The sequence below is a fragment of the Zonotrichia leucophrys genome, chromosome 6, assembly GCF_028769735.1.
Source record: "Zonotrichia leucophrys gambelii isolate GWCS_2022_RI chromosome 6, RI_Zleu_2.0, whole genome shotgun sequence".
NCBI classification, from domain to species: domain Eukaryota; kingdom Metazoa; phylum Chordata; class Aves; order Passeriformes; family Passerellidae; genus Zonotrichia; species Zonotrichia leucophrys.
Window position 1 is genome coordinate 13,508,191 of NC_088176.1, and position 19,776 is coordinate 13,527,966.

The 19,776-nt window shown below is 59.4% G+C and overlaps 1 protein-coding gene across 3 annotated transcripts in view; it reads right to left on the reverse strand.

The window, feature by feature from the left end:
• KCNIP2 (potassium voltage-gated channel interacting protein 2) overlaps window positions 1-18,747 on the reverse strand; it is a 43,605-nt gene extending 24,858 nt beyond the window's left edge. For 2 of the 3 annotated variants that reach the window (XM_064717560.1, XM_064717558.1), the window contains exon 1: window positions 18,456-18,747. In XM_064717560.1, coding sequence (XP_064573630.1) covers window positions 18,456-18,528 — 73 coding nt within the window. In that variant the 5' untranslated portion in view covers window positions 18,529-18,747. The remainder of the gene's footprint in view (window positions 1-18,455) is intronic. The other variant, XM_064717557.1, reaches the window with a different exon arrangement.
• Window positions 18,748-19,776: the final 1,029 nt, after the last annotated feature.

Sequence of the window (19,776 nt, forward strand, 5' to 3'; positions counted from 1 at the left end):
GCCAGGAACAGCGAGACTGTCCGGTCCCCACCAATACCTCAAGGAGTCCAAAGGGAAGGGGCAAGAGCACCACCACTTCCCACCAATCCTGTACTGGGGTTGGCAAAGGGGAGCCTCACCTCCTGCTCCCCAAAAGAAAGGCCATCCCCTCCAAACCAAGCCCCTCTGTCTGCCCCCCTCTCTTATACATTGCCAAACGGGCCAGCAATGTCCCCACACCACAGCAGGACAGTGTCCCAGGGGGAGGGGACCTGCAGCAGGGGATGCTGCACTGGCCACTGCACAGCTGAGCCACGTTTGGAGAGATCCTAAACAAGGCACAACACACAGCACAGCAGGGACATGCAACCCTTTAATAATACATCCACAGAACCCCAGGCCAGGGAAGGGCTGCTAGGGACACCAACCTCACAAGAGGAAGGGGCCAGCCCAGGCCAGCTGAGGCAGATTGGGCAGCTCAGCACACAGACACAGATGTAGAGACAATCTGTGAGTGCAACACCCTGTGAACCTCTTGCCCCCAGCTGAAAGTTCAGAGATTGGGGAGCTAGCAGTGCCCAGCTCACTCCTGGCACCTTCCAGGAACAGGTGCGGGGTTTAGGACCCTCATCCATGTCTACAGTACCCAGGAGCTCTGCTCCTGGCTCAACCCCACAACACAAACACTTTGGACAGTTTCTTGCAGTGATCAGGTCCCATGAGCTGTGTGATACAAGGCCAGATCCTGTAAACACCCGGAGTCCTCAGTGCTACGGGGACCAGCCAGCACAAACACCAGACCAGGGCAGCTGCAGCATCCCAAAGGCCCGCGGGAGACAGGACAGGCGACACAACAGCCACAGGAGGGTGCCAGAGCCCACAGTACGCGGCAGCACACAAAGTTTGCAGATCCATCCCCACCATCCAGCTCTGTGACAGCCAGTTCCCACCTGCCAGGGAAAGTCACTCCATCCCAGCTTGTCTCGGGTGGGTGAGACATGCAAGTCCTAACCCTAACCCTGTTCCCCCTGGCCGTGATGGTCATGCAGGACAGGGGACCCCCAGTCCCTTCCAGATCAGCAGATGTTGGCCACCCTGGTCACTGATCCTGCTCATCCCTGGAAAGCTGAGTAGGAATTCGGCACAAATCAAAAGCAAGCCACAAGGCAGGGCTGTTGAGCCCATCCCTACACAACTTTTCTCGCTAAAGACCCCGCCTGGGTCACATCCACCCACGGGTGCACTGCAGGGTGCATCCTGCCAGCCTCCTGCCCCACAGCCCAGCCGGTGGTTCTCCCAGACCAGGTCCCTGATTAAGAAGGGCAGTGGTTCCCCCGCCCTGCCCCAGCTGCAGCCTCAGGTGAGCTCCGTTCTCCAGAGTGCCTCACTGTGGGCAAAGGAAATTATCTCCCAAAAAGATCCTTAGTGTCAACCTGTGTCCCCAGAGCATCTGCTGGGCCCCCAGAGGGGACACACCGCTGTTGGAGCTGCGGCGATGGGAAGGAGGAAGGCTGTGGCTCCGGGCTCTGCCTCCAGCTCCCGCACGTGGTCCCCCCATGTGCTTCGACCCTGGCAAAGAGAGACACTGCCCGCACCTCCTAATGCCGAGCCTGCACCGGGGCCAGCCTGGCTTAGGGGATAAAGGGCAAATTCAGAGAGACTGAAGAACAACACTGTCCTGCACTTCCCTGCCCCAGTCCCATGGCTGCCTGGGGGCTGCGCTGGGACACCCCGGCTTGGAAGCACAGGAGCCGGGACGGGCAGTACAGGCCATGCGACACTCCCTGTCATGGGTGGGGACACGGACTGCCCACGCTCAGTGCCCCTCGCTCCCTGTCCCTCGCTCCGTGTGGCCGCGGTGCCGCCGCCCGACGCTGAGAGGAGCCCCGGCACAGCGCAGCGCAGCGCAGCGGCGGGAGGTGAGCCGGGGACACGGCTCGCTCAGACGGCGGTGGCAGCCGATGGCACACGGGGGACAGCAGAGGACACGTGTTGTTGTGTCGGAGCGTGGCCCTGCACGCGTGTGAGAGATGCACGGGAACCGTAAAGGCCATGCGGCCACCACGGACGTGCGGCCACCGCGGTCCCCAGGCAATCCCTCGGAGGCTGAAGGGACAGCGACAACACCGCCGAGGAGAGGGACACGGCACATCTGCCCGCAGCAGAGCCACCGCTTCCTTCCCTAGCCGGGCCCTCTCCTCCCGAGATGCTTCCTGGCAGATCCATCCTTCCTCAGCCACCGACTCTCGGGCTGTACCTGGCGAGGGAGCGCAGGGAGCTGCCGGGGGAATTCACGCTGGTTCCCGGCCATGAAATATTCATTAGCACAGCCGCCAAGAGAAGGGAGGAAATAAAAGATAAACAGAAGGGGATGGGGGAGAAGACATAATGCTTGCAGGCAGCTCAGCATGGCACTGACAAGCCCATGGAGTGGCTGAATCAAGGTCTTTATACCAGTCATCACACCAGTGTGTGGGTCCCCTGATGTCCATGCAAAGCCTGATTCACTGTAATGGATGTCGTGGGCACATAAACACCCTTAGAATATGCAGCCAGGAAAGAGCAGAGCTTGCAGGCACACCCAGCATGGGTAGGGATGTGCCTACCATCCAGCATGTCACAGGGATGTGACAGGCACATCACCAAGGGGCACCATGCTGGGCTGCTGGTCAGAGACTGTCTGTGCCTGTGCCAGCCCTGGATGGTGCCTGGGCTTCAAAGTATTTAAACTTGGGCTACAGCCCTCAGGGACAACAGCAGAGAAGGGTCCCAGCCCAGGGCCACCTTGGCCAGGGCATCTGTGAGCTCTGTGGAGTCATCCTGTGGCTGGCAGAAAGCAGATGCCAACATTTCTCTCAGCGAGGAAGGGCTGTCAGGACGGGAGGAACATTTCCAGTAATGAGGAAGGGCAATCAGGGCGGGAAGGAGGAAAATTTCCATTACGAAGGAAGGATAATCAGAGTTGGAAGGATGCAGGACATCCTGCGACCCTGTGCCAAGCCTCAGCCCACCACTGAGGTCCAGAGCAGCTGAGCAAATGCTCTGTTCTCTCTCTAAATAATTCAAACTCACTTTTTTTTCGGATGGAGGGCATACACATCCCAGCCATGCCAGACCCACAGTTGCTTGGCAGGGACAGAGCAGGTCCTGCCTGGAGGGAGAGCTCAGCAGGACTCACCCCAGAGCCAGGACACCATGAGGGAGAAGGAGGTGGGCATCCCATCAGCAGGGATTGCTTCAGGAGCCATGAGTTTCTGTTCCAGATACACCACATCGGGGTGGGTGGCTCCGTGGGATCCCAACACCCCTGCCTCCAGCAGAGGAAGGCTCGGCCCAGCCAGCCCTGCGTGCTGCTGCTCTGCTCCTGCCTCCTCCCAGCCCGGGGAAACCGCAGCCTCCGGGCCTGGGGGAAGTGCTGAAAACGTGATGCCAGAGAAAATAAATAAAGCAGCTAATGAGGTAATTTGCATAGCTATTAGCAGTCAGGATTTGCAGCGGGTCTGACATGGGATGTGCTGTCACAGCGAAGCGCAGCCTAAGGGCTCTGCTGCGCTTGCAGAGGGAAACACACAACACCGCCCTGTTGCAGGCACCCACCGCAGGCACCCACCGCAGCACTGGGGCGGCCGGGGGGCAGCAGCAGATGCAGCGAGGAGGAGGAGGAAGGCTCGGAGTGGGGCACACGGCCTGGGAGGAGCTGCGTGCTCTAACCGTGAGCCCGTCCTGCCTTTGGCCCTGGGATGCACAGATCCTGGGCCAGCACTCAGCTCCTGCCTTGCCAAGGCTCTGAGAGCATCCATGAAAGGACGAGCTTGCAAAGGCCAAGGAAAAGCTGCCAGCAGCCCAGGCTTCATCGCAGGGCAGCCCTACATTGTCACAGCCAGCTGGCTCCATGTGCTTTTCCATCCAGAGCTGGCCACAGCTCCCTGCACCCCTTACATCTGCTTGCTCACTTGTAAACCTGGCCTAAAACACGTCCCAAGACAAGCACAAACCCTTTTGTAGCCCAATCTTTGCTGCCAGCAAACCCACCTCATTCTGACTGCCAGCAGAAGGTGCAATTTTTGGGATGTAGGACTGTGCATGAAGCATAACAACAGCTCTGCACCATAACTGCACCCATCCCTAGCTGATCGGGTCAGGAGTCACTGAACCTCAGCAGGCAGGAGGGCACTGACCATCCTGGCACATTCAGGAAGGCAGGGGCACCTACCTGCAACCTGTGACACGGCTGGATCCCCAACCCTGCTGTGCCCAGCAAACTGTGACAGAGAGGAATGGCATGCAGGGCCACTCTCCCCAGGCTGCCAGGGCACGTCTGGCTTTGATCACAAACGTGCAGTGACAGCTCAGCTCGTTCTCAGCTGGTGGATCTTGCTAAAAAATGCATGTGACGTGATCTGTCTGCCAGGGAAGGAGCCCAGCCCAGCGCTGTGCCGGGCTGGTTCCTGGCCATGCAGCGCCCACCTGGCAGCAGGTGAGGGGCAGCAGCCTGGCTCTGTGGCACCAGCTAGGGATGGCACATGCCAAAGCATCCCTGCAATGCAGGGAAGGGATGGGGCACCCCCCTCTCTGATGGCAGAGACAAAATGAAAGACCCAATGGATGGGTGGCTGGACAGACAAACAGACACAAACTCCACCACCAACTTGGGTGGTGTGCGTCAGGCCAAGATGAAAGTCAGAGCCCCACAGGGTCCACCCTGGCGTGTCCATCAGCCCCAGAACCCTCGTGGTGGCCCTCAGGCATCCAGAGACACTGAATGCTCCCGAATGCTGCCGAATCTTTTTCGTCAGTTCTGCTAAATATTTTAGGTATTTACACAGAAAACCTCTCTGCGCTCGGCATCATGTCGGCCCCCTTGGCATCACACAGGCGGCCACAGACACGCCCCGCCTGCCAGGGAATGAATAATCCATTGACTCCGTGAACAGGAGGGGGAACGGCTCCATCAACCCCGGCCCGGCTCCCGGGGTGCACCCCGAGCATCTCCATGTCCTGCAACGGGAGGCAGAGAACTGCACCAGAGCTGCAGGGAAACAGAAGCACAGGGAAGGGAGCAGAGCCAGGAGCTGAACCCAGCCCTGGTTATAGGGCTGACACATCGAGGCAGCAGCTGTGAGCAAGAACCATAACCCGCCTGGACCATCGGGGGGCATCTCAGAGCTTTTTGTGTCTGAAAAGCACAGCAGTGTTGGGGGCACGCAGGGTGTATCAGGCAGTGAGGCAGCACAGCACCCAGGGGCTCCAAAGAGCGTGGCCCTCACAAGTGTGCACTTTGCTGTACAGGGGTGCACAGCTCACACTGGGGCACAGCACAGACACAGCACCTCCTTATCCCAAAGCAGCATCTCTCTGCCCCTCAGATGCCCACCTTGCTCCATGCCCATGGCACCCCATGAAAATCAGCAGGGATTTCTAGCTCCAGTCCCGTTCCAGCACCCATTCCAATCACCACCAGGGTCTCCTGAATTGAGAAGCTGAGAAAAATCTCATCCTGGTCACAGGTGATGCCAGCCCTGCTCCCAAGCCTGCAACAGAGAGGACATGGTCCTCTCAGCATCTCTGCAGCCTGGCCACCCTCACCGCCCCACACCAAGCCACAGTGATGGTGGCAGATTAATGAGCTCTGTGCAATCACACAGAGGTTGGGCTCCAGCAAACTGGAGGTGGCACCAGGCTCATTTCCTCGCAATCAGCGCTCGCTTGGCCACCGACAGATCAGTCTCGGCAGGGTGACAGGAAGAAGCACAGTGGGAACAGGCTGGGACACGACCTCACTCCCACGTGCTCAGGCAGCTCAGGCTGCCTTGGGCCGGGAGTGGGACCCCCTGTGTCACCCAGGCGGGCGCTGTCACACTGAGTGACACGAGCTGTTGGCGCCACCGCTCAGCCAGGGGCTCCGCACACACAGCCTGCACAGCTGGGACGGGGAGATAAGGCGCCCAGAGGGGAAAGATGCTTCAAATGGCAGGAATCTCCCCCAGAATGGACTTGGCTTGAAGGCACCAGGAGTGTTTGCTGCTATTAATAACTGCAGAGCTGTAACGAGGAGCGTGCCCTCGGCTCAGGGAGACACAGCAACGAGGCAGGGTGGGAGGGCAAAGTGGTGTGGAGATGGGGCTGAGGTCCTGAGCCAGGGCTCCTCACCAAGCCCATGGAGCCCCCACGCCAACAACACCCCAGCACTGCCCTGAGGCCCCTGGAGAGGTGGCAGGGTGGACCTGGCGGCTTAGGGCATGGCAGACACACGAGGTCAGTGCTGCCCTTCCAACAGCCCACAGCCCACCTGTGCCCTTCTGCAGCCCAAGGCAAGGCACAGCACATCCCCATGGCTGGGCTAATGGCCCCCCATGCCAGCACTGACCCTCTCCCCACTTGCACCCTGAGGGATGGCTCAGCCTTCCACCCTGCTGCTCTCTGCCCCACGGGGCAGCAGGGCCGCCCACTCAGCATCTCCAGGGCACCCGCTCAGGTGACTGCCAATCCGGGGGGGGCCAAATACTGCCTTTTTAAACTGACATTTTGGGGACAGGAAAGCTATTTTCAGTTGTTTCAGAGACAGTGTTTCCATTGCAGCTTATCTGCCTCCACCGGAGGGAGGGATGCTCTCCCTGGAGGTGCCGTGGCCACAGCTCTGTGTTGGGCTATGGTGCCCAGCACCAAACCTGCACCACTGGGTCATCCTCATCCGTCCTCTGCCTGCCCACTGTGCTTGAGAGCACATGTGAAGATATCCCTGGGCTCCCAGCTGGGCAGGAGGGTCAGGAGCATCCCATCTGGGAGGCTTGGGGCAGAGCCTGGGAGCCTTGCTCCTGCCTAAGACTTCTCAGCATCAGCAGCTTTTCTTCTACACACCTTAATGAGATAATCCCAAAAATGAGCACACAGACCTGAGCAGCACCCCCTCCCTGGAGCCCCCAGGCACTCTTGATAGGAATAAATGTGCCTGGCAATTATGGAGGGGGAATACAAGCTTCCAGTGCAAGACCTGCTGAGAGATTCAGAAATAAATATGTTAATAATCAAATATCCATCCTGTGTCTGAGCTCACGGGAGGACTTTCAAGTCTAATTAGTGGAAGATTTGTACCATTGCTGCCAGGGCTCGAGGGACAATTTGCCGTGGTTCCCAGGAAGTGAGAGGTTCTCTGTAATTAGCCAGTCTGCAGGGATTACCTCCAACCTCCCCCGCAGGAACTCCGGGCTGGGGCAGGCGGGACCCGGGTAAGCCAAGATGAGAGATGGCCCCGGGCTTTGATCTGTGCACATCGAGCCTGGAGCTGCAAATCCAGGGCAGGCAGGGGGACAGGCTGTAAGCACGGGCAGCACACCAGGAGGAGAGCTCCCCTGAGCCTGCAGGTCATCCCATGCTCCCACATCTGCACACAACCCCTACATCAGCACGGAACCACAGCAGCTCCCCACAACATCCTGCCACAAAGACCCAGAGTGCCCCTAAACCTGCTCCAGCTCCAGACTGATGGTTTCCCAGCCAGGAGCCCAAGAACCAGGGCTGTTCAAGTGGGGGCATTTCCCAGTCAGACATGGTCTGCATCTGCCCCCTGATCCATCACAGCAGCATGAGCAGTGCCCAGGGGAATACTCCTACCACCCCAGCCCATGTGGTTTTAAACAGGCCCACATCCTGCTCCTGAGGGTGTGATAACAGACCCATCTCCACTGCTGCAACTGCTTGTGGGGTGGCTGTGATGGGGAATAAGGAGCACCCAGAGCAGAAAGGCACAGGGGCAGTACCTGGAGTGCACCTCTGACAGTGCCCAAGCTGGGACCAGCCTCAGGGGAAAGTGCAAAGGCAGAGAGAAGAGGGATGAGGAAGGGATGGAGACTGAGCAGAGGGAGCCATGTCTGCACTGAGGACCAACAGCACAGCCGAGGATGCTCTGCTGAGCAGGGCCCATGTGTCTGCTCTCATGGGGATAGCCTGGCAGATACTCTGCCAGAGACCACTGACCTGGCAGCAGCTGCCAGGGACCCTCATTAGCACCAGCTCATTGCAGGCAGAGGTGGCTGGCCTGGCAGCAGGCACCTAATCACACACTCTTCCCAGCCTGGTAATGGGCAAGGCTCCAAACTGAGGGGAGAATTATAGACAGGTGTCAGTGGTCACATCCAGGGCACTTCCTCAGGGCTGGCCTGGAAACATCTGTGCCAGAGATCCTGTGCCATGAACAACAAAGCCAGCACTTCATCCCTCCCAAGGGCATGCAGGCATCCCATGTTCAGCCCTGTTGTCCAGGCCAGGGCACAGCCATCCCCACCCAGCTCCTCTGCCAGCCCCAGGAGGCCTCCTCATAGCCACTGGGCTGTTCATCCCAACAAACAAGGGGTCACCAGCCCCTCACTTCCCCAGTATGTAATTAAGCAATGATAAAAGAGAAGTTGTATTACCCAGAGAGTGACAGCAGGTTGCAATTACAGCAGGGCAGGCTGAGGAAACAGACAGTGCTGAGGGAGGCACAGGATGATGTGGGGCTGGGGGGACACCACAGTCCCTTAGGACCCACATCCCTGTGCTGGCACTGTGGTCCAGGGCAGAGGTGGGGCTCTGGAGTCTGTGAGGGATGGAGGAGGAGAAAAGGCTCCTTTGCCTCCATGGATGTGGTCCCAGCTTACTCTGCAGTGGGATGGCCCTGATCCCAGCCCTTCCTGGGGGATGCTGGGGGATGACCAGTCCCAAGGAACAGCAGGTTTCAGTGTGTCACTTGGAAATATTAAACACCATCTCCTTCTTCCCCTTTCTGCTTCAGGGCAGCCCCTGCACTGAGGGGCTGGCTGCCCAGCTGAGCCAAGGGCACCAAGTCCCAGCTGGGACATGGCACCCAAAGGGGCTCTGCCTGCTCCTTCTCCCCAGTCCCCCCATCCAGGCATGATGCCCTCCTGCTGGGTCACTCCAGGCCGGGGATTGAACCTTGCCTGGTGTCTCACACAAAGCACAGATGGTGGAACAAGAGGCATGGCCACAGTGCACACAAGCAGCTCATAGCCCTGTCCTTCCCCAGCCACCAGCAGCTCTCCCTGAGGAGGGGAAAAGCTTCACTCCATGTTCCGTGTTGGAGGGTGCCATGGGTGCCATCACAGTGGCAGCTGGGACACATCAGGGTGGCTCAGTCCTGAGGAGAGCACAGCATTCCCTGCCTACCCCAGTCCTGAGGAGAGCACAGCATTCCCTGCCCATCCCAGTCCTGAGGAGAGCACAGCATTCCCTGCCCATCCTGCCCCATCAGAGCCTGTGCAGCCCCCAGCCCCAGCCACATCCCTTCCCTTGGTTAAATCGTCCTGCCCTCAGCCCAATCCTCTTACGCTCTCCCTCTCCCATTACAGCATCCTTAAATTAATGCTTGGCCAAGCGTGGGATAGAAGGAAATTAACCCTGGGGAGGAGGAGCAGTCTCTACAATGCTGTTATCACCTAAAGCACTGTTCCTTCCCTTCTCCCCCTCAGTATGCAGGGGGGACACAGGATCTACCACAATCACAGCGAGCATCCCTCGAGCACAGGCTCTCAGCCCCCACACCCTTGGCTGGTGGGTGCCAAGAGTCCCCTCTGGGCAGCCCTCTGCCTGGGAGGCTGCGAGGTCTGCCAGCTGTGCTTGGGTTTACACCAAAAACAGCCAGCTGGGAACTCACTGGGAGCAGTTCCAGAGCTGCCTGCACCCTTGCTGGGACACTTTGGGGTCCCAGGTCTGGAGCAAGAAGTCAGGAGGGATTTTGGATGCTGTGGGAAGCGTTTGTGACATCCACAGTGTGGGGAGCTCAGAGGAGCTGGAGTGGGTAGCAGGCAGGGATGTGGCCAGAACCAAGAGTGCCACAACACACACTCTGAACAATGCAGGGGACACTTCTTGCCTGTGCCACTGTGGGGGAGCTGGAACACGTCCCTTTCAGAGGATCTGTGTGAGGCTGAGCAGACACCAAGGCCGTGACAAACAGGTCCATCTCCCTGGCTGGGATTCAGGCAAGACGTGATGGCTTTTGGAAAAATGCCTCAGGGATGCGACCCCACTGCTGCCAGGCTGGTGCAGCTGTGGGACCAGCAGGATCCCTCCCATGGAGCTGCCCTCTCCCAGGGCAGGGGTGGCCAGGGCCAGGAGCTCCTCGCCACAGCAGCGCTCCCGCTGATCCTCTCCGTTATGCAACAAATTATTCCACTCGCATTAATGACTTTGCGGCAAAGGGGGAAATGACATGAATGATTCCTGGTGCCGGGAGTGACTCACTTTGCACGATGGAGGGGAAGCAAACGGGGAGGGCGGGCTCAGGGGAAATTTGTTTGGGTCAGCATGATCAGCAGAGGGCTGGGGATGGGCTCAGAAGATCAACTGCTGGAAGCAGAGTGAAGGGGAAAGAAAGAGGCACTTAGGGACAGATCCCACCGCTCAGGAGAGGACTGAGATGCCTCCAAGAGATGCTGGGATCAGTCATAACCACGGCATATTAGAACATCTGTTACTGTGCTGCCCAAGCCCCTTTTCTCACACCCCTTTTCCACCTGTGCTGCGACCCCAGAACCTGGCACCAGCAGCTGTCCCTCCCTGCTCCAGGGTCAGACAAGACCTCAACCAAGTGCAACCAGGGCTGGGGGTGCTGTACCACATCACTGAGCCACCCCAATGCAGCATGCCCCTAGGAGTCTAGCAGGATGGGCAGATGGCCCTTGAGGCCGCAGGAGGTGGGGGAACAGCAAAAGGGACCTGCCACATAGGCTGCAGTACAGAGCCTGGCATCTGACCCAGTCCCTTCTCCCTCACCTCTGGAGACTTCAATAAATCATACCATTAAAAATTAATGCATATTCCCTCCTGGAATAAATCAGAAGCTGTCAAGAGCCAGTGCTGCCAGCCACCTCCTGGGGACACCAGAGACCTGTGGAGACACACCGGGGACTCCAACAACCCACGGCCCAGCAGCACCAGGGGGGCCCTGCAGGGACAGAGGGCTGGGTGGATTATTGCCTTTAAACCCATCCAGGGGCTTTCTGTAAGCAATGCAATTTTAAAAAATTCAATCTCGGAAGAAGCGATTAACCAAAGGCCAGAGCAATGGCTCGCCTGTCTAATCTTGTTAGCGAGCAGGCCGGTTCCCATCCCACCCCACCACTGCATGGGCTGCAGGAACTGGTGAAAGCACACAGATGGCTCTTCCCTGGCTCCTGACCAGGCTCCTGATGGGTGTGAGAGTTTTCTGGTGCCTCTCGGCACCTCACAGGGCTACACCTTCCCCATCTGGGTGAAGGAAACCCCTCTTCCCTGTGACTCTCATCCTGGCCAGACCATCACCAATGATACTCCATCCCTAAAAAGCACTTTTTGGTGTCCAGTCACGTGGTTGGTAATGGGAAGAGGACAGGTAAGGGATTTGGTGCATCTCTGCTCTGCTGCTGGGGTCAGTGCCTAAGCCAGGAGCAGGGTCCCACTTTCTGCCCCACAGGCTCAATGACAGGCCATGCCAGTCTCTCATGGTAGCATCTTGCCAAGAAGCCTGCCTCTTCTTCAGACTGTAGAGCCCCTTCCCAGCAGGACTGTCACAGCCATGGGATGTGTCTCACAGGGACAACAGGACAGACCAGGGTGTCCAATCCATCCAGCTCTCAGCAGGGCAGAGCTAAGGCAGCAGATTTGTGCCACCACCCCACCTCTGAGTTAGTCACTGCATCATTGTCCCTGACCTACTCCCTAGAGGGGACCTCAGGTGAAGCTGTCCATCTCCACTGCCACCCCCTGGGGCTCTGAGTGTTCCCTGCCTTCCTGCAGACACTGCTGCTGCTGCTGCACGGTCCCTGACAGACTCTGTGAGCAGCCAGACCCCACACACCTCCCTGTGACCAGGACAAAGCCATCTGCCCGTTCCAGGTCCAGCAGAGCAGGTTTGTCTGCAGGCAGGATGTGCAGTGCCCCCGCTGGCACAGGGCACAACCCCTAAAACACTCATTGTGCATGAAGCTGGAGCAGGAATTGGGTGATCACACATGCTCAGAGTGGGGCTCCTGCTTGCACGTCCTGCAGACCTCTCAAGGCCCCCCATGTCCCCAGGTGGAGTGAGCAGGAGCAGCAGGGATGGGACATTGACCTTCTTGCCCAGAGTCCCCAGCATCAATGACAACACCAACCTGGGGTTGGGAGATGTGCCAGCTCCCTAAACAGAAGGGATCTCCAACCCAACAGGTTCAAAAGCAGAGTGCTTCCTGCCAAAATGGGGCTGGAACCTGATGGAGCTGAGCCTTTGGGGCTGGAGAGGCACACAAGGCAGGGACACAGAAGTGCACGTCAATGGCAGCGAGTGCCTTTCCTGCCCAGCAGGGTCCATAGGTGACGAGCCCTGTCTGGACCACAGGGGAAACGTTCAAGGCAGCCCAGGTTCAGAGGCAGTGAAGGCGGCAGCTCTCCACATCCCCATCTCCGCCAACTCCTGTTGAAGGCAGCAGTATCCTGCCCCAGCTCCCTCCTGCAGGGCTCTGTCTCCAAACAAGCTAATTACTCTCGCTGCTCCCCAGGGGCTGCACCACCCCTTTGCATTTGAAGAGGAAGACAAGTTAACTTAAAAGCCAGAAGCAGCCAGAGCCACAGCAGCTCGGGGACAGGAGGACCCCAGTAAGTGCCTCCCGCCCAGCAGAGCCCGGCTGCCACAGAACATTTGCCAAGCCCTCAAAGGGAATATCGCTGGGAGCACTCGTCCCCCATATCCTGCCACTCACCTGAATGGCATGGCCTGCACCCAGCCCCAGCTGCCAGCAGAGCACTCTGGCATGGACAGTGGGTTGAACATGACCCCTGCACCCATCCACAGACCCTGCCCCACGGAAAAGGGGCTCCTCTGCCCCTTTGCTCCCACAGAAGCCACTCGCAACCACCCCAGCAGCTCACTTGCTCAGCAATAACCCCCCTCAGCGTTCTGCAGTGTTAGTGAAGGGCTGTGATTCCCCAGCTCAAGGCAGAGCCCTCACCATGGCATCAGACCACCCAGCTCAGCCCCCGGCGAGGCACGACAGGAGATTGGTTTCACTGAGGGCTCATTTATCTGCGGCGTGATTAGAGAGCAGGGCTGGGATCCGGCGGCAGGAGAGCGATTTGCAGCAGATGGATTTATCATCTCCCAAGCACAGCAATTTGGCTTAAACAAAACCAAACCACTTCCCCTAATGAAAACATCACTAATGAGGACTGAGGCAGAGGCAGCTCCATGAATGGGGTCTCTCCTGTCCTTCAGGGCTGGGGTGACCCACTGACATCTGGGCTGTTAATGCAGGAAGCTCAGGTCCAGCTGGGACATAGGGACCCAGAACACCTGGGAGAAACCAGAGTCTGCTCCAGGGACCAAACCTCCTCGTGTACTGGCTCCCAAAGCTCTGCGGGCAACTGGTTCCAGCACAACACACAGTATGAGAACAGCACTACCAAGTCGAGACATTTTCCAGTTGTAAAATGGCCAACAGTGAGGAAAAACTCTCTGCCCAGACACAGACCTGGTGAAAGAGGGTGTGCATGGCCAGCCCTATGCAGCAGGAGCTGTATCCCTTGGCCAAAGTTGCAACAAGCCATGAATTATGCATCAGCATCTGTAGAAATCAGCTGTTTAACCGGCCCAACCAAATCCAGCAACTTCCTGTCAATTAATCCTGTCAATTAATCCTGTGCCACCAATTCCCCATGGACTCCAACCTGCCTTTGCTTGCAGGGATGCAGCAGCGGCTGCCAAAACCTCAGCTCCAGCCCTTCCACCTGCAAAATCCAACCTGCCCATGAGCAGTGGCACCCAGCAGCATCACTCACATGCTCCTTGCCCTGTGTGTGGCTGGGAGCAGCATCCCTTCCATCAGGGACCCTCAGGATCTCAGCAATGCCACAACACCACATGAGAGAGAAGTCAGCAGCATCAGAGGGCTGCAGACAAGCCAGGACAGCAAAGAGGGAAGAGGAAGAGGGTACAGGTGCCAGGAGGAGGGAGACAGCAGACAGAGATGAGGCAGAGTCAGGCAGCAGTCCCATCGCCCCGGGAAGGTGCAGCAGCCACCGAGGGCAGGCGCTCTGGCACAGAGATGACCCATGGGAGCCCCTCACCTGGCACACGAGGGGAGACCCTTCCCTACAGCACCCCACCCTGGCAGAGAACCTCCTGGGAGCTCGGGGACCTGAGGGTCAGTGTGGCTTCCAGCCCAGCCTCACTGCCAGGCTGCAGGAGCAGGAGTGGCAAGAAGAGGAGGTTGCATGGGGCAGCAGCAGGAGGGGAGGCAGGTTAGCAGGGGAGCAGGTGGATGGGCAACACAGTTCCCATGGGTCAGACACCCAGGGGAAGGACACTGGTGGCAGTCACCTCTCCTGAGGGCTGCTGTTAGGAGGAGGGGACAACCCATGCTTGACAGTGACCAGAGGGATGCAGGTAGCTGGCCCTGCCAGACCCATGAGGACTGGGCTGTGCAGGGCTGTTCTCAAGAAAGCAACTGGGCAAGAGAAGGGCCTTTTTTCTGGACGTGGGTGAGCTGGTTTTGGGCACAGTTCCCACCCCTGTCCCCCTCCTTGGGATCCATCCAGCACACAGGCACAGCACACAACCTGCCATGCACACTTGCAGCTGAGCTCCTGGCCAGCCACTGCCTGTCCATGCCCTTGCTCCCACCCAATGATCCTGTCACTCCATCTTCCAGCTGCAGATCCCAGTGCTTCCCCCTACACACGCTATTATTTGGGACAGGCTACCACTGACACCTCCTCCACACTCTGGGAAATAAATTATGCCCCATGCAGATGAAGTCCTACGCCATGGCAAGCTGGTGGACATGTTCCCCCAGCTGGCTGATCAGGGGCTGTGAGCAGACACAATGAGCTGCTGGGTTTGCCAGCAGCAGAACAAGCCCCTGGCACAGCCCTGGCTCTGCCCATCACCTGGGGCCCTCCTGCAGCACTGCCAGGACACAGCTCCTCAGCTTTACCCCACGGCAGGGACTGGAACCCTGCTCCCACTGTTCTCCCTCTGATGTGTCTGTGGGGGACAGCTTGGCCCCACCTCTCCTTTCTTACTGCCATCAGGAGAAATACCTCTGAAACACCCTCCCTCGAGGTGGGGAGGAGAGCTCAGGCAGATGCTGTGCTGCTGCTGCGCTGCTGCCTAAGGCTTCCATCTCACAGGGTGGGCTGCTAGAAGTGCTAGGAGTTGGGGAGTCCCCATCCATCAGCTGTGCCTCTGGAGACAGGAGCATCCCAAAGCTCTGCAGATGATCTCTACAGCAATTGCTCAACCCTGCAAACGCTGCGGCTGCCTTTGGGGTGGAGCAAAGCGGCTGCTCAAGTCCCCAGATCATGACAATTGGAGGAGAAAAGCAGGGGTGAAAAAGCAAGGGTGAAAAGTGAGCCTCCTAACCCTTTTTCGGGGACCCAACAGCCCTGGAGATAAATCTCTCATTTTCCCAAAAGGCAGTTAGGGGCCTTGCCCCACCCCAGGCAGCCTGGATATGGACCCTGTGCTGGCACATACTGTCCCACTCATGGGATACAGCATGGCTGGGAGGGGTTTGTCCAACGGGGTAAGACAAGTTCCAGGCCACCCACCCTTGTTCCAGATCTGGAGCCAGGGCAGCTGTGACACCCACACATCCCTGTGGGGCATCAGGCGGGAGGGAAACCCTTCTCCAAGCTCACTCACCTCTCACACTGCCGGCATGCAGGGTCAGGGATGTGGCACCTGCACTTCTCGGGACGAAGTGGCTCTGGATTCCCATTTCTCCTGCATGGAGAGCCATGGCCACAGCAGTCCTGAGACACTGGCTCTGGGCGCTGCTTGCACACTAATTGCTCATGCCATTAGAGGCAGGAGGAATAATGTAATTTATGGATGGCTTTTATTTCTCGCTAGCGTCATCTAAATATCCAGAAATGGACCAGTTTAATTTCCTGGTGTGTAACCTAAACATTTCCCTCCTCAGCACCAGGTGGGTGCCCAGGCTCAGGCTCAGCAGCCAGGCAGGCACTGCTGCTTCCTGCCCCACACAGGGTCAGCACAGGCAGGGTCCACCCTGGCTCACCCAGCGCAGCCCCTCTGTGTTCCCCTGCACAAGGAAACACACTGCTGCTCTCCCCACTGCTCACACACAGGCAGTCCTCATTCACTCGGGCCTCTCACACACACATCCACGTGCCCACACAGCCAGGGCAGCTGGGCATCTCTGGAGATGCTGCAGGGGGTGGGGACTCTCACTGCACCCTCATTCTCAACAGCTTTTTAAATTTAAAAATGAGTGGACATCGTGGAGTGTGTCCACAATGGGGACACAGATGGGGGTCCTGCTTCCTGCTTAGCCCCTCTCCTTCTGGAAGTGGGTATGCTAACCCTTCTGTGGGCATGCACAGGTGGGAATCACATTGCTCCATGATTTTGGGCAGTGATGGGAGGTAGCAGGACTGACTGCTCTCCCTGAACACACTGGAGCTGCTGTGGAGCTGTCCCCGAACACACTGGAGCTGCTGTGGGGCTGCCGCCTGACACATCCTGGTGGATGGGGGTCTCCAAAGCTGCAGGAACACCCCAAACCGCTCATGCTTGACCCCAAGCAGAGCTGAGCTACCAAACAGCAGGTGCCACCAGCAACCCTCCTGTCTGCACACAGAGCCCACACAGGCACTGCCAGCTTCACCCCAGGGCATTGCTACAGCCCTGTGGAGCTGCCAGCTCCTCACCACATCTCCAGGGTATCAGGAGAGCCAAGACCAGGTTAGAAGGCACAGCGTCAAGCTAGTAAACCCTTCCTAGAGTGAAGGTTGCATCCCCTTCCTGCCTGCATCCCTTCCACACTTTCTGGGAGAAAGACAGCTTTCCCTGCATGGGGGAGGTGAGCTTCAATGCATTCAGCCAACTCAGGGGAAATCTGGGACTAGCTCCCTCTCCTCCACGGTGCTACTGCAGGCTCTGCCCTGGCTTGACGGAGATGGGACATGAGTGACATGCCCTACAGGGCCTGTTTCCCACTCTGGGAAATGAGGCAGATATTTCCACCCTTGTTCCCCAAAGCCCCATCCCTGTGGGCAGGGACTTGCATGGTGGTACAGCTCCACTCCATCCATGTTTGCTGCACAGCTGGCTCAGAGGTAAGCCCCGGCATAAAAGGTCTCAGTCTTGGAGAGACTGGAATTTATTTTTAACTTAGATTTGATTTAAATCCATATGGACATTTTAAAGTTACCGGAGAAACCAAAAGTTGTGTGTGGGTTCCAAGTTCCTACACAGCTCAAAAATATCTTCCCTGCAGCACGTTTGGGCAGACAGTAAGCAGCGCTTCCCATGTGTGGGGCTGTTCAGGAAAGCAGAGCAGAGGTCCTGCTCTGCTACCACCACCTATTTGAAATCCTGGAACAAATCCTGAAATCCACCCCATCCAGACTTCAGCAGGAAAAACATCACCAGGACTCGGGGAAGCTGCCTGTGCCCACACAACACTCCCTGCAGCACAAGGACACCGAATCCCACTGGCCAAGGAAAGGTTCAGCTCTCTCGGGGTCCCAGGAGGCAGCAGGGAACTGCTGCCCCATTTCACAGCTGCAACAGAGGCCCTGAAAGAGGACAGGATTTGGCCTGATCTGCGGAGAGCACGTGGGGAAGGAGGGGTGTTGTGAGCTCCAGCCCAGCTGCTTCCCTATCGGACAGTGGAAGATGAGGTGTGACGGACGGACAGATGCTGTGGGATGTGGGATGCTCGGCAATTCCCTCACCGGGCAGCGGATGAAGGGGAATACAATAGAGTTACAAATGGGTTGTCTTAATCCTCTCAGTCCCACAGCTATCCCATCCAGGGGCAGGACATCTCAAGGGGTGCTCTAGGGGACACTGGGTGATGGTGAAGGCACCGTGGTGCTGCTGGGGTTTCCTGAGTGAAGTGAGCCTGTCTTCCCTGGGGAACCTGCTCCTGTCCTCCCTGAGGAACGTGCTGCCGGGATGCTGCTGTGCCACCCCAGGGCGCAGAGAGAGCCCAGCGCCAGACCCTGGCGTCCCGAGGGGCTTGGGCGTAACAGTGCGGGAGTGTGAACCTGGGGGCGGCCAAAAGCGATCCCAGCATTCCACCCCCCGCCCGGGGCCTTTTCCTTGCCTCGGGACAGCCCCTGCAGGCTGGGACCAGCCCTATGGCCCCGGAGCACCCTCCCTCGGGGGCCGGGACTGATCCCCTGCTCCAGCGCCGGGGTCGCGGCCGTTCCCCCTCTCCCGAGCAAGGCGTGCGGCGAAGCGGAGCGGGCAGGGAGCGGGCAGGGAGCGGGGCAGGGAGCGGGGCTGGAGCGGGGCAGGGAGCGGGGCTGGAAGCGGGGCAGGGAGCGGGTGGAGCGGGGATGGAGGGCGGAGCGGGGCTGGGAGCGGGGCTGGAAGCGGGGCTGGAAGCGGGGCAGGGAGCGGGCTGGAAGCGGGGCTGGAAGCGGCTGCCCGGGACCGCCCCGCGCCGTGTCCGAGTGGCTGCTGCACCTTCCCCGGCGGCGGCACTCACCCGTCAGCTGGTCGTAGGAGCCGTCCAGGTCGCGGGAGTCGGACAGGCTCTCCTTCCTGCCCTTGCTCCGCATCTTCCCGCCCCGCCGAGCGGCGGGGGGAACGGCGACGGGGCGCACGGGCTGCGCCGGCGGGCAGGGGCTGCCCGCGGCCGCCGCCTCCCCCCGCCCCGCCGCTCAGCGCCGCTCAGCGCGGCAGCGCCAAGGGGCCGGCGGTGCCGGGAGCTCGCCTCGGCACGGCTCGGCTCAGCAGCAGGAGCGCGCAGCCGCCCCGGTCCCCGCCGCCGCCGGGGCTGGGCACCGCCGCCCCCTCCCTCTCGTCCTTCCCCGCCTCTTCTCGGGAACCGCCAGCCCGGCCCCGCCGCCGCGGGGAAACTGAGGCACGGGCGGGGGGCGGAGAGCGGGGGCGCTCCCGGGAAGAGGCAGGCAGGGAGGGAGCTGCTCTGGACCGCGCCAGGTGCTGTGTCCGGCGGCTCGGGAGAGCCCCGGGCATCAGGCACCGCGCAGGGACGGAGAAGGGGACAGAGATGGAGAAGGCGCGGGGCAGGAGGGGTGCAGACCCGCCTGCGGGCGGGCGATGGTGCCCCGAGCCCTGAGTGTCAGTGCCCATCCCGGGCTGCGCCGTGCGAGCCCCAGGAAGGGAAACCCCGGCCCTGGCCGGTCCCGCGGGGCTGCTGCACCTTCGCCCGGACGGAGAGGCTGGATGAGAAACCGGCCCGAGACGGAGGGGATGGGCAGGGTCAGAAGATGCAGGAGAGGGGTGGGGAGGGCGGCCAGGTCCCTCTGCCTGCAGCCAAGCACAGAAGTGGATCCCACTGCCGTCCCCATCCCGAGCATGGCTTTCCATGCAGGGCTGGAGTCTTTAGCAGGATTTTACCCCATCTCCTGCAGCCCCAAGGAAAGGGTGAAGCAGCTGCATACTCGGGGAGGCCTCCACAGGCGCGGTGCTGCAAGAGAGGAGCTCACAGCCCACCGGTACATCTGGCACTGGGAACTCGATGTCCCGCCGCTGCCCCTGGTTATTTGTTGCCATCTGTGCACGCAGCCATCCCCGGGGGATGCCGACTGTGCTGGAGAGTCCCGTCCATGGACAAAGCCAGGGGCTTTTGTCATGCCACTGCCTAAGTACTGACTGCACCGTGACAGGGGTCCTGGGCACATCTCAGAGCCCGTCCAGCTCCCAGCGCTTCCCAGCGCTCCTCCCTTCATTGTCTCACCCATGCAGAGAGGCAGAGGAGAGCAGGGGCTGCGGGAGGAGGCAAAGCATCCCGCCTGATGCCAGCCGGGCACACGGGAGCCGCAGGGCAGGAGGGAATCCAGAGC